Source organism: Penicillium manginii (genome assembly GCF_028828005.1).
Source record: "Penicillium manginii strain IBT 31320 chromosome Unknown utg000004l:1.0-7231830.0:1.0-7236170.0, whole genome shotgun sequence".
NCBI classification, from domain to species: domain Eukaryota; kingdom Fungi; phylum Ascomycota; class Eurotiomycetes; order Eurotiales; family Aspergillaceae; genus Penicillium; species Penicillium manginii.
The window spans coordinates 6,188,095-6,201,489 of NW_026643105.1; the positions used below are offsets into that span (position 1 = coordinate 6,188,095).

Consider the following 13,395-nt stretch of genomic DNA (forward strand, 5'->3'; position numbering starts at 1 on the left):
TGAGGGTCGAAGTTGGTCGCTCGCACAAGGATGAAGTTCAAGTTGCCTCGGGAGTCCGACCGGTAACTCGCTCGTCCACTGTCATCGTAGTTTTCCGTCAGGTGATTGGTCCACGGCTTCCCGCTCAGCCGAATTTGGCCGATGCGAGAACATTTAGCCACCGACTAGAACTACTACACCTAGTTTCAAGGGTCTTGATGTTTTGGGTGTCTTATTTGATTGATCTATTTACGTGGAATTGCTCAGGCTTGACGATACAAACTCATGCTACTACTCAGTCTTGCTAGATATGATCTCACCCCCTTCCATGTTGCATTCATTCAATAACCGAGCCATCCCGAAGCTCTCAGAAACAGCCTAGCAGTTGCTACTATTTACTAGTACTACTACCGAGCTTTTTTTATATTCAAGTTTCAAAGTTCAAGTTCATAGAAAAAGTTCATTATAAAAGTCCAGTTTTATTTCTCTGTTTTCATTCCCTTTCATAACATAAAATAACACCCATTCCCAATGATATCGCTAATTTAAAACTTAAGGACGGCCTTGCCCTTGTTCTTGCCGTGGAAGATGCCGACCAGGCCCTCGGCACCGTTGTCAATGCCAACAGTCTCGTGGATGAGAACCTTGAAGGTACCCTCCTTGATCCACTTCTGCACACGCTCCTGGTGCTCCTTGGTGTATTTATCACCCATGCCGGGGTCACCGACAATGAAGCCGCGCATAGTGAGACGCTTCACAAGGATCTGGTGGATGTTCGTGATGGGGTAAGGAGCGGAGTTGTACTGCGAGATCAAACCGCAGGTGACGATACGGCCGAAGTTGTTGAAGGCATCGAGAGCAGCCTCGAGGTGCTCACCGCCGACGTTCTCGTAGTAGATATCAATACCCTCGGGGGCGAGGCGGGCCAGAGCAGCGGAGGGCTTCTCGTTCTTATAGTTGAAACCGCCATCGAAGCCGAGCTCGTTGATGATATAGTCGAGCTTCTCGTCGGAACCGACGGATCCAATGACGCGAAGGCCCTCGTGCTTGGCGAGCTGGCCGACCAGCTGGCCGACGGCACCGCTAGCAGCGGAGACAAAGATGGTCTCGCCCTTCTTGGGCTTGCCGATCTCGTAAAGGGAAGAGTAGGCGGTCAGGCCGGGCATACCAAGAGGGCCCAGGAAGACGCGGATATCTTCAATGCCGAGGGGGGTTCTCGAGCTTGCGGATGCGGACCAGGTTGGGGGCGTCAAGAGCAATGTATTCCTGGACAGCGACGTGACCGATCACCAGGTCTCCCTCCTTGTAGGTGGCATTGTTGGAACGGACGACCTTGGCGATGCTAGCGCTCTCGATAGGCTTGTCGAGGGCGAAGGCAGGGGCGTAGGACTTGACCTCAGCGGGGCGCATGCGGCCACGCATGTAAGGGTCGTAGCTAGTATAGAGGGATTGCAGGACGACACCGTTGTCGGGAGCGGCAACATTGGCATCGTAGGCAGCGGCCTCGATGGTGAGATCCTGACCGGGGACAGGGTATCCCTGGGGGATCTGCTTGAAGACGAGAGCTTTGTTGGACATGACGTAAACGATATTCAAGTTAATTTAGAGGTGGGATAGGTGGATGAGTAGGAGAAGATGAATTGATTCGGAAATGAACCTGACTTTAGATTACCGTACAACCTCGGGGGGGTTTTGAATTTATAGGAAGACTGAGAGACAACTTGAAGGTCAAACCGTCAAGCGGGGCAGCAAAGAGACCGAGGTAGAATTCTTGTTCTTTCTCTCTATTAGAAAGCAAAGTCGCCGCTTGCCGATGGGTCCCGGAGGAGCTTCTCGAGAAGGTTATAGTCCAAGGTTCTCACAGACCCACTGTTCTGCATCTGGTTGCATACAATCGACATTTTGAAACTAGGAAGTATCCAATGGTCACTGTATGTAGTACTTCCTTAAGACTAAAAATGACCGATGCCGAAGATTCGGGCAAATCATCCTAGAGGACTCTCAACAAAACACGCCACGAGAGCTTGCAAAAAGTTGAACGACTCCACTGCTGGCCGTGGTGGAGCTCGGATGAATTAAAGAAGAAGCAGGCCGACGGAAGATAGCCATTCTGGGTACGATCACCGTCGGCAAAGACAACGACCAATGCACCAAAGTCACCTAATGAATAATCAAGAACCCTGACTGATTTCTCAGCACGGAGCCGGTTACCGCATGCGGCCGGTCGCGGGGGAGGGGCAACAGTGCAAAGACGATCTGAGCATTCTCGATCGAATCTGACCCCTCAGCACTTAATCTGGGCTCGGCTTTGGATTGGCTGGGGAATGAAATGCCGAAACTTCTGAACTCGCTGAGCCATGTTCATTGGCACATTGGCACGGTCTTTGGATCCGTCAATTCATGCATATTATGATGTACAACTGACATGGGTACAACTACTATAATTAGTATACGAGTAATTGCATACAATGAACACAAGATGGATATAAATTCATAGATTTGATTATTTAGCGTGGTATATCGATTAGTCATTCTATCTATCGTCCAGTTCATGGAATCAGACGGGCTCGAGGTATCAAAGAATTAAGTCGCCCCCTCATAATTACATACGTCTCCAGGGTCTTCCTCTATCCCTCCCTCTTAAGCTGTTCCATCCACAGCACCTGCTGCCTTCGAGATGAAGTAATCCCGACCCTTGATCATCTTGACCATAAAGCTGAAAGGGACGATGCCGAACACCTGTCCGGTACCGCCGCTCTCGCCCACCGGGACGACCATCATGACACTGTCACCCTGGTTATAAGACTGGCGCTCGCCCTTGCCGGCAATGTCAGCTTTCAGGTTGTTGGCCGCGATTTTGGCCTGCTCCAATGTCTTGAAGCTCAGACGCATAGAGTTGTTGGTGATATCACCAGCGGCGTAAATCTTCTCAGCGGAAAGGACGCGCAGCTCCTTGTCGACCTTGACCCAGCCATCCTGATCCAGGAACTGCTCGGGGACGAAGCTATTGTTGGGCAGAGCGCCTGTGGTGGGGATGTAAAGATCGGCATTGATCTTCTCGCCGTTGCTCAGAGAAACGGTCCAGGACTTGGAGGCAGCCTCGCCTGAAGCTTCGACTCCACTTACTCGGGTAGAGTTGATCACCTTGACGTTCAACTTCTTGAGCATTTTTTCGGCGGTGGAACTGGCAGACGGCTTCAGCATGGAGAGAACCCGGTCAGTCGCCGAGACTAAGGTGATGGACACCTTGTTGCCGCTCTGCTTGACTGCATCTGCAATCTCGCCGGCGACTTCGATACCAATGGGGCCTGCACCGCCGATGACGATCTCCTTAGCACCAGAGATCTGTTGTTGAGATGCGGCGATGATTTCTTTCAGATCGTCGTGGTTGGTGGGCTTGAATGGAATTGATGAGCCGGTGATGGAGCCGTTGGATGACGCTGTCGTACTGCCAGACGCAATGACAAGGTAGTCATAGGACACGGTTCTGGCATCACCATCATTGGGGGTCACCGAGACGTTCTTGGCAGTGGCATCGATAGCAGTGGCGGATCCGGCAATGAATTCGAATGACTCGGCGGGGTACTTGGCGAATGCATTGGCGATGGGAAGCAGATACTGATCGGGTGAGAAGGCCTTTGCCTTGGCGACGATGCGAGGGGCGGCGATGTTCCAGTAGAAAACGGTGGATGGGTTGATGAGCACGACCTTGACATCGGGGACAGCAAGCAGAGAGTGGGCTACATGGAGACCTGCGTAGGAGGCGCCAACAATGGCAACAGTGGTGGGAGCCATGGCGGAGTTGTTGGTGGAGAAATCTGTGATTGAAGACTGCGGAGAATGTAAGCTATCAAGGCGGGACCAGGAGTATTTGTACTGGACCCAGTCACCAGTTACCAGCCCCCTTCATCACTAGTATCTGCCAGTGCATAATTTAGTCACACCCGGTCCATCTTTTACCAAAAGCAGAGCCCGCAGAAGAGGCTGTGAGAAGTAAAGGTTTGCTTTGTTTGTCAGCCACTACACGTTAAATGTGCCTGGCTTATCAATCCTGGCGCCACACAATGCTGCTTACTAGATGGGCGGTCGGCAGTCTCGTGATCCGTGACCCGAGTTCCGCTTACTCACCGGGTGTAGTAGAGTACACTCCATACTATATACCAGCGATCAATCGTGGCATCAGCTGAGAATATGTATTGTTTTTCACTGTTCACCTGGGCAATACCTAATGGCATCTGAATCGCTAGACACCTCCACTCTCCCTGTCCATCCCATAGGATCCCATATTTACCTTGGATCCACCATGTTAAACCATATTGGATCTGCCTGTCCTCTGATTGGTAGGATTGCAGGCTCTATCGATAAGGACACGTGATTCTAGAAAGTTTTCATCGCGCGCGAGAAAACCATCCGCGACATCGCCACAACACCCTTCCATTTCACCAATTCATAAATCATGTTTGGTGCCGTGCGTCGTTTCAGTACTGCCCACGCACTACGTGCAGTGGTGCCGCGCTCCACACATGTCCGCTGGACACCTCAATTGTTCAAATGGCAGCCGTCGTCGACTCTTTCCCCTGGCCTGACCCGGTCTTTCCAAACTTTCCCGGCCTTGCGCGAGGCCACTGCTGCTGCTGCTGCTGAGGCTGAGAGTGAGGTCAAGGAGACTTCGCAACAAGAAATCATCACAGAGTTTGCCGATCTGCAAACGTCAGGCCTCATCAGCCCTTCGCTGATCCGAAACATCACTGCCCCCAACCGCATGGGTCTGAAGACCATGACCGATGTTCAGAGTCAAACCATCAACCAAATGCTTCAAGGTGTCGATGTGTAAGTTATTCTTTTGCCTTTCGATGGCCCCTTCTATCCTCTCCCAAACCAGCCGCTAACTTTTTTCTTTTGGTTCAGTTTGGCCCAGGCAAAGACCGGAACTGGCAAGACGCTTGCCTTCCTCATCCCAACTATGCAGAACATCCTCAACGATCCCACATTCGTTCAGACTCGCAAAACTGGCCGTGGCCGTACCGGAGCCAGCTGCGCCGATATTCGCGCCCTCATCATCTCGCCCACCCGCGAATTGGCCGAGCAAATCGCTGCTGAGGCGATGAAGGTTGCAGCCAACACCGGTCTCATTGTGCAGACTGCTGTTGGTGGTACACAAAAGTCTTTTGGATTGAGGAAGATGCAGCGCGAGGGTTGCCACCTTCTCGTTGGAACCCCTGGTCGCCTCAAGGATATCTTCTCCGATCCCAGGAGTGGCGTTGCGGCTCCCGGGCTGAACACTTTGATTCTCGACGAGGCTGATCGTCTGCTTGATGACGGATTTGCACAGGAGATTAGAGAACTCCAGGACCTTTTCCCTGACCCATACAAGGTGGACCGTCAGACACTCATGCTCTCGGCAACCGTTCCCCGTGAGGTGATGAAAATGGTGGACCGAACTATGAAGCCGGACTACAAGTTTGTCAAGACCATTCGTGAGGATGAGGCACCTACCCACATGCGGGTGCCTCAGAAGGCCGTGTTCATGCAAGGATATGAAAATGTCCTGCCCACTATCCTCGAGCTTGCCAAGGAGTACAAGGCTCGCCAAAGTGAGGACCCCAGCCTGCGTCCATTCAAGGCCATAATCTACGCCAATGCCACAAGCGAGGTCTCACTCTATGCCAATGTCTTCGATGAGCTTCGTGTCTCCCCCGAGGACCGCAGCCGTCCTCTGGGCCGTATGGCCATGATTGAGATTCATTCCCGGCTCACCCAGGCCGGGCGCACTAATGCCGCCAACACCTTCCGAAAGGCAACTGAGGCTATCCTCTTTTCTTCGGATGTGACTGCCCGTGGCATGGACTTCCCGGAGGTAACCCACGTCCTCCAGGTCGGTGTCCCCCGTGATAGAGTGACCTACGTCCACCGTCTCGGTCGTACCGCTCGTGCGAACAAGACCGGTGAAGGCTGGATTTTCCTCACCGAGGGTGAGCGCCAGCATTATTACAAGCTCCTTAACGGTATTCCCATTGAGGAGGACCGCACTTCGTTCCCCGTTGCCGCCTACGACATGGCCGAGGGCCTGTCAGGTGAGCCTGATAGCTCCCTTGCCCAGACCACGAGGGCCATGGCCATGTTGCCCCCTGCCACTCGTGAGACCGCCTGGAAGTCCCAGTTCGGCACCCTCATTCCGACACACGGAGACCGCCGTGCCTGCGTCGCGGCGATGAACCGCAATGCTGTCCACGGATACTGCCTGCCCGAGCCTCCCGCTATCAGCGCTCGTGTCGCCCAAAACCTCGGCATCAGCCGTGTTCGCGACTTGCGCGTTGAGGGACCTCGCCGTAACTTCGACGACGACCGACGTCCCCGCGGTTTCGGTCGTGATTCCAACCGCGGCGGCTTTGGTCGTGACTCCGGCCGTGACTCTGGTCGTGACTTCGCCCGTGGCTTCGGCCGCAACTCAGACCGTGGTTTCAACCGCAACTCAGACCGTGGCTCAGATCGTGGTCGCCGGTCAGGTGGTTTCAACGACCGCCCGCCCCGCCGCTCGTTCAACAACTTCGTCGAGGCGGATGGTGGATCTGGCGGTCAATCCCGCGAGTTCAAACCAACCCGTCGGACCACCTTTGATGACGACTTTTGATCTGTGACACGAATTTTCCAATCCGTGAAGCAGGGCAATCGATAGAGTTACCTTGCCATCTTCGCATTCGGTCGGCGTTTCTATGTCTTTTGGCTTGAGTCCTTGTACAATATGCCCGCTGTCTTGATTCTTCCGCTTTACTTCTCACCTCATGTGTTATATTGCTCCAGGTTCATTGGGAACCCTCATGTAATTTCAAAAATTGTACTATACACAGGATACCATCTAGCAAATCATTCCTCTTACCATTTAGAATTCAAACTACATTGCAGCATGATAATACCATTCTTACTCTCAATCTTAGCAAAAACTTGAACACTGCCAGTGGCAATTAATACTAGTAGTTTGTACTATCTAGTCACTGTCTAAATATACCTATTTTACAACCTTAGGACTAAATAACTCCACCTACCTCGTGTCGAACAGTCCTACCCAAGAGGACAACAACCAACTGGAAGAAAATATCTAGCATATATGTCCCTTGGGGAATAAGTAACACCGCAAGCAGGATGTAAAGAGGAAAACCGTGTATAATTCAATAACATATCCCAGTATTTTGCAGTAACCATATACCAGAGACGGAAAAACAGAGAAATCTACCCAAAAGGAAGACACTTACAATAAATCAACCTCGGATAGGGGGATAGGAAGGAGGGGGACGAGGGGATAGAGGGAGGGATGGCAAGGGAAATAACACCTATCCGCGCATTTTCTTCATTCAAATCTACGCGCGGGCAATCATGTGCTCACGATTAGGACCGGTACCGATCCACTTGACGGGGACATTGCCGATCTCACGCTCGATGAACTCGATGTAGGCCTGCGCATTGGGAGGCAGGTCCTCGTAGCGGGTGACGCCCATGGTGTTGGATTTCCAGCCAGGGAGGGTAGCGTACTCGACCTGGATCTTGTCGACGACGTTGGGGTCGGCGGGGAAGGTGAAGGTAGTGCGGGTTCCGTCGGGAAGGATGTAAGCGACACCAACCTTGATCTCGTCAAAGTCGTCCAGGACATCGAGCTTGGTGAGGTTGAGCGCGGTGTAATGGTTGATGGCGTGGGAGTAGCGGGCGAGGACAAGGTCGAGCCAGCCACAGCGACGACGACGACCTGTTGTCACGCCGAACTCGCGGCCAATCTTCTGCAGCTTGTCGCCGTCCTCATTCAGCTGTTCGCTGGGGAATGGTCCGGATCCGACGCGGGTGGTGTAGGCCTTCAGCACACCGATGACGTTCTTGATGCTGGCCGGGTTGAGGGCAAGGGCTTGCACGGCACCGCCCAGGCCGGTGGAAGAGGAGGTGACGAAGGGGTATGTGCCGTGGTCGAGGTCCAGCATGAGGGCGTTGGCGCCTTCGACGAGGGTGTTGGGGGAGTCCTTGTGCTTCTGCAGGAACTCGAGTTGGTCGACGATGTAGGGCTGGAGCTTGGTGCGGTATTCCTATACATATTTGGTCAGAGAGCCGATTCTAATCCGCATGCACCCCAGACCAAATCCGATCAACCCCAGGCCGGGGTATTTCCCTTCCCCCCACAAAGTCTCAGATTCTAATTCTCCCCATGAACGTACCTTGAAACGGGCAATCTCATCCTCGACATCGTAAGAGATATCACCGAAGCGAGCGCGGTACGAAGTGTCAAGCGTGCGCAATTTACGCTCGAAGGTCACCTCGTCCAGAATCTCGCCGACGCGCACACCACGACGTGCAGCCTTGTCACTGTAGCAGGGACCGATACCCTTACCAGTGGTGCCGACCTTACGGCCACCGAGACCAGCCTCCTCCAGACCATCGACAACAGAGTGGAGATCGAAGCAGACGTGCGCGCGGTCAGAGATGAAGATGCGCTTGCTAGCGGAGGTCAGACCCTTGGTCTCGATCTGAGCGAGTTCCTTGAAGAAGCTGGGGACGTGGACGACGGTGCCGGCGCCGATCAGGTTGATACATGAAGGGGAGACCAGGCCTGAGGGCAGAATGTGGAAGTCATAGGTGACGTTGTCGTGGACGATGGTGTGGCCGGCATCTAGGAAGAGTAGGATTGAATTGAGCATTCGTTCAAGTTCGTTCAAGTTCCCATTTGGACCAGGATCATGAGTTAAAACTTACTGTGACCACCAGCAGCACGACAGCAGAGAGTCGCCTGCTGCGACAGCATATCGGTGATCTTTCCCTTCCCTGTACGAATCGAAAATCCGGCATCAGCATTTCAACTTGACTCAATTCTCTTTCCTTCTGCCTCTGCGGGCGACTCCGCGGACTCACCCTCATCACCCCATTGACTTCCTAAAACAATAGAGACCATGGTTGCGGTTGTGTATATGCCGATTCCAAATGTGTGCCAATCGCGATGCTTGGATATGCGTGGATTGGAGGATCAATTGCAATCAATTGTGTTAGTGGCGGGGAATTGGAAAAGAAGAGAAGTACGTCCGGCTTCGGGATGGCGGGGCAAAGTATTCTGGCGCGGGTCAGTGGTTCAAACTTCTCCCTCGGTGTACAATTGGGGTCACCCATTGGGACATAATGGGAGAATTAGAGGTAGGGAATTATTAAATCATACCGGAAACTTCAAAAGGTTCAAAAATTACACTCTACGGAAGAAAAGGGCACCCCGATGGATTTACATACTTGGAGTCCCCGCGGTGACTCCAAACGTGACTCATGATCGTATTTTTCCCGGCACAATCTTGGTATTTTACGGTATTTCTGTTACATGAAGTATGTCTGCCTCAGGCCTCATATTAAGAACTATGAACTACTACGAAGAACTACATTCTGGGGCAACACATAAAGACAGTGCAATCTCAATGTATACATGCAACCTCAAGGCATGCAGAATTAATGGACCTGAGGCTAATATCTATCAAATGCGAATCATATCCAGGGTATTCACCAAAAAAGACACCAAAGCCTAACCTAACATGCAAAAAACAGTGGCGAGTAACGCCCAACACGCCTCATTCATCGTAGAAATTCCAGACAACTCATTCAAATCACTTTTCCTCCTCTGCGAATCCACTCCCGAAGTCGCCCCAGATCTATGATACACTCGCGGTGCATCTCACAAGCCACATCCCAGTGCTTTCGTACCTGGACATCCTCTTCAATGCCTCGCAGGTACGCACTGTACCCACCAGTTCGACGATCCGGGACCAGGTCATCGATATCCGCCTCGTCAATTTCCGTATGACTGCGGCTCTTTTCCGGGGTTGCATCTCCATCCGCACCATTCATTCGCAGACGTGCTGTGTCGCCCACGGCACTTATCCAGCCCGGAGCGAGACCTGTTTCAATGGCATCTTGTCGGGTATTGAAATGCAGCAGCATGCGTCGACTGAAAATATTCCAGTCGTGCATATAGCTGCCCATAGTAGACACGTAATAATTCCATTTATCGCGAGAGAGCACGAGTTGTTGCGAGCCCGGTTGAAGGGGGATGAGCTCAGGTGCACGGGGTCGCTTTGGCGGGTTGGGCAAATCGAGAGTTCGAGGCCGAATGTCTTCTTTCGTGGTTGTCTGCTGTCTTGCTTTTGACTCGAATGGCAAGGTGGCAAAAACATCTTCCAGGTTTTCGATACCACCGCTGTTGGTGCTAGTAAATGGCGCCGTGTTGCGGAGATTATCCAGATTGAACAGAGGCGTGCGAGTCTCTGCCTTGGACGCGCCATTTACTGTGTGAGGTATTGCGGTTTCCTTCGATGCCGTTGAAGCATTTCCTGTGGCGTTTCCATTTAGATCCGGATAGCTTGCGTTTGCCGACCCACTAGCAGAACCATGCCCCGAGGCGGATGATGCAGTTGGATGAATTGGGGGCACTTCATCATCAAGATCCATGGCCTCAGGCTCGACCTCGGCTCGGGGAGTTGTGTTGACCCCAAGGGAGTACCACCATTGATTGTCTCTTTGTTTTCTTCAGCCTCGGTCGTCACTTTTGCCGGCTGGGGGTCGCTTTTTTTGTTGCCCGACCTGGCTGGCTTCTTGGGGCTCCGCAAAGGTGGAGTGTTTCCTTGTCGGGATTTGTGAGCATCCGATACATTCCAAGATAGATTCTGTAGCTGTTCGCTCCACTCATCGGCTGAGAACTTCGCTTGTGCAAATGGTGTCGGCGCCTGTTGCGGTTGGGGCTGTGGTTGAGGCCCAGTCCCTGTCGTGGGTGCAAATGAGCCAGTGGAATTTGTTGCCCTGCTCTGGCTTTGCGAGCCAGGCGAGGTACGTGATGGATTTGCTTCTGGGGTTTGCGTCGGGTCATTTATTGACATGTTTGCAAATTTGGGATGTGAAAAGTTTTCTGCCTTCCATGACTTAAAGTCACGGTACAGCTTTGCTGTTTTCTCCCTGTCCGCACTGCTCTTAGGTGATGACCGGAATGCGTCTTTGCTCGTAGCATGGGCACCAAGAAAATCGAACTTGTCTATATGTTCTCTCCAGTCCTCCTCAGAAAACTTCTTGTGCAAATTGCTGGGACTGTCCCGTCCAAAAGTTGGCTGGGAGGTTGGCTTGCTTTGGACTGAATCGGGGCTGTGAATTGGGGAGAATGGTAAGTTTGACTTCCTTAGAGAGTGGGGAAGAAGAGCATCATACCGTGAAGCAGGGTTACTGAATAGTCCTTGCTGGTTCTTAGGGAAAGCTGCACTGTCGGAATTATGTCCTTTGTCACGGTATAAGTCAGCATTTCCATCCTGGTATCCTGAGTTTCTTCGGTATTTCCGGAATCCTTCCGGAGACGGCGACAGCCTGAAGTATTTTTGGCCTTGTCGGGCACGAGGGTCCTCACCAGTGCTGGAGCTCGACTCATTGCCGTAGAGATCAGGGAACTTCTGACGATGGCGCATTCGACTCTTGGGTACGGCCTTCGGTTTGGGCTGAGGTTCGGGAATATCCTCTTCGTCATCGTCTAGGTCGCTGGAAGTTTCGGAGACTGAATATGCCCGATTGCGCCCGCTCTTCGGGCTGACACTACGGTGACGCCCGTGTTGACTCGGTGTTGGGCTGGGTGGGTTTGTGCGTGCACTGGAGGTTCGGTAGCCTCCGGATGGAGTGCGTACAGTTGACGAACGTCCAAGCCCGGAGCTTGTAAAGAATGTCTTCTCGCCACCTGCCGTCGCGTAGCGGCTACTGGCACGTTCATATTCTGGTTGGAACGGTGGTAGATCGGGAGCCACTGGTTTCTTTGCCGTGGGCGCTCGTGGAGGAGAATCGAAGTACATGCTGCTTGGCCGGCTGGAGCTGGTATACGCTGAGGTATTTCGGGCCATGGGCTCGTCATCTCCGGAGGCCCCAGGGGCATATCCGTTCCTCTTCTTGGGTGAATGGGGGGGTCGAGGAAGGATTCTGCGTTCGGTAACTTTCTTGGAAACGCTCATAGGCGGATTGAGGTCGTGTTTTGCCAAAGGGCTGATTCTGCTGCCTTGGTGTTCCCCCGGCGTTTGAACCTCCCGTATTCGGGTCGAATCCTCGCCAGCCAGCGGCGCCCCTCATTCCTGAGAAACCTTTGAAGGCATCTGCTCTCGTCTGACCCTCATCCTGTGGCTTGTGCCATGATTGTGGCCCCGCGCGGGCATGTGCTTCGTACCGTTTGGCGCCTGCGGACGGTCCATTTGACGCGGGAGGTGGTTTCGTAAAATGTGACGTGTTGTATTGAGGCCGTGGAGGAGTAGGTCTGAAGGCAGTTGGCTGAGGCTGTGCTCTCCGCGAGGTATTTGTCTTTGGAGGCCCGGAGACCTTTCCATAACCAGCGCGCAATCGGTCTGTATCGTACTTAAGACGTTGATGAGGGTCACTCAGAAGATCGTGAGCGGTTTTGATGGCTTGGAATTTGGCATTGAACTCTGCCTCCTTCCCGGGGTTCTTGTCAGGGTGGTATTTGAGCGCTGAACGTTCTGTTAGCACGAATGTGGATGTATTTTCTTGGAGTTCCCTTGTTTACCCACCTAGCTTCCTGAACTGCTTTTTGATATCATCTCCTTCCGCACTGGGGGCGAGCCCCAGGTCTGCATAATAGTCCTTTCGCACGTCGGCTTTGGCCATGTTGTTCCCGGTTTAATGCGGCGATACTAGAGTTCCAAGCCGTATCCAAAGGTCATCATAAGACGTCGTGTACCAACTCGGTGCTCACGCGCATGTCCGGGGGAAACAGGAAGAAAAAGTCGATGTTCGCCAACTCGGTCAATGCGCGTTACTTCTGGGTGCAAGCCAAAGCGAATGTATTGGGGCGAAACGAATGAGAGCGGCCCCAAGACGGAGCAGCGAGATATTCTCTGGAAAACCGACGAATGAATGGGTTGAGGGTGCTTTCGGTGGGAGTCGGTTGCCTGCAGGGCCCGCTCCGACAGGGCTGAGCGAACCTGGCACGAACTAGTGGAGGCGGGGGATTCGGTGCTTGCGATCACGGCGAATGGGCATGGTACGCGTCGTGGAGGTTGAATCGACACAGGGAGAAGTTTCTCGAGGGGTGTGGAGGGGAAGAGGGCAGGAAAGTTCGAGGGCGGGCAGAATCGTAGATCGGGGAGATCGTGAGATGGGCTAGGCAGTCGGAGGGTGAGCACAGGGCACTGGGCACCTGATGAGGTCGAAGTCAGGCTGTTAAGGTCCAAGCGCACTGGGGTAAAGTAGCCAACGAGATGCGACAAATAAAGTGTTAGTGCCTCAGCCTCTGGGGATGTGTTGTTTAAGGAGGAAAAAAGCGGCTGTGTTTGTTTTGGCGCGGGTTTGCTGCCCGATTCGACTTGGCCGGTCTGGGCCTGCCAGGACTTCCAGTACATTCTCCTTACAGAGCTGGATAATAGTAATAGT

The 13,395-nt window shown here is 52.9% G+C and overlaps 7 protein-coding genes across 7 annotated transcripts; 1 reads left to right on the top strand and 6 right to left on the bottom strand.

The window, feature by feature from the left end:
• Window positions 1–524: 524 nt before the first annotated feature.
• N7533_006016 (MDR family NADP-dependent oxidoreductase) lies at window positions 525–1,145 on the bottom strand (the record flags this gene model as incomplete). Its single annotated transcript, XM_057102666.1, has 1 exon — window positions 525–1,145. The coding sequence occupies one exon, from the start codon at window positions 1,143–1,145 to the stop codon at window positions 525–527; it is 621 nt and encodes a 206-aa protein (XP_056962296.1).
• A 31-nt stretch (window positions 1,146–1,176) lies between these two features.
• Window positions 1,177–1,557, bottom strand: N7533_006017 (uncharacterized protein; the record flags this gene model as incomplete). The annotated part of the gene is made up of 1 exon (XM_057102667.1): window positions 1,177–1,557. The coding sequence occupies one exon, from the start codon at window positions 1,555–1,557 to the stop codon at window positions 1,177–1,179; it is 381 nt and encodes a 126-aa protein (XP_056962297.1).
• A 1,062-nt stretch (window positions 1,558–2,619) lies between these two features.
• On the bottom strand, window positions 2,620–3,774 carry N7533_006018 (NAD(P)/FAD-dependent oxidoreductase; the record flags this gene model as incomplete). The annotated part of the gene is made up of 1 exon (XM_057102668.1): window positions 2,620–3,774. The coding sequence occupies one exon, from the start codon at window positions 3,772–3,774 to the stop codon at window positions 2,620–2,622; it is 1,155 nt and encodes a 384-aa protein (XP_056962298.1).
• A 661-nt stretch (window positions 3,775–4,435) lies between these two features.
• Window positions 4,436–6,610, top strand: helA (putative DEAD box RNA helicase HelA; the record flags this gene model as incomplete). The annotated part of the gene is made up of 2 exons (XM_057102669.1): window positions 4,436–4,809; window positions 4,888–6,610. 2 exons carry the CDS (start codon window positions 4,436–4,438, stop codon window positions 6,608–6,610), a joined length of 2,097 nt encoding a protein of 698 aa, XP_056962299.1.
• A 724-nt stretch (window positions 6,611–7,334) lies between these two features.
• Window positions 7,335–8,905, bottom strand: adB (adenylosuccinate synthase ADE12; the record flags this gene model as incomplete). The annotated part of the gene is made up of 4 exons (XM_057102670.1): window positions 7,335–8,045; window positions 8,175–8,626; window positions 8,710–8,778; window positions 8,866–8,905. 4 exons carry the CDS (start codon window positions 8,903–8,905, stop codon window positions 7,335–7,337), a joined length of 1,272 nt encoding a protein of 423 aa, XP_056962300.1.
• A 691-nt stretch (window positions 8,906–9,596) lies between these two features.
• N7533_006021 (uncharacterized protein) lies at window positions 9,597–12,630 on the bottom strand (the record flags this gene model as incomplete). Its single annotated transcript, XM_057102671.1, has 5 exons — window positions 9,597–9,641; window positions 9,694–10,504; window positions 10,570–11,947; window positions 12,036–12,473; window positions 12,534–12,630. The coding sequence occupies 5 exons, from the start codon at window positions 12,628–12,630 to the stop codon at window positions 9,597–9,599; spliced, it is 2,769 nt and encodes a 922-aa protein (XP_056962301.1).
• A 26-nt stretch (window positions 12,631–12,656) lies between these two features.
• N7533_006022 (uncharacterized protein) lies at window positions 12,657–13,364 on the bottom strand (the record flags this gene model as incomplete). Its single annotated transcript, XM_057102672.1, has 1 exon — window positions 12,657–13,364. One exon carries the CDS (start codon window positions 13,362–13,364, stop codon window positions 12,657–12,659), a length of 708 nt encoding a protein of 235 aa, XP_056962302.1.
• Window positions 13,365–13,395: the final 31 nt, after the last annotated feature.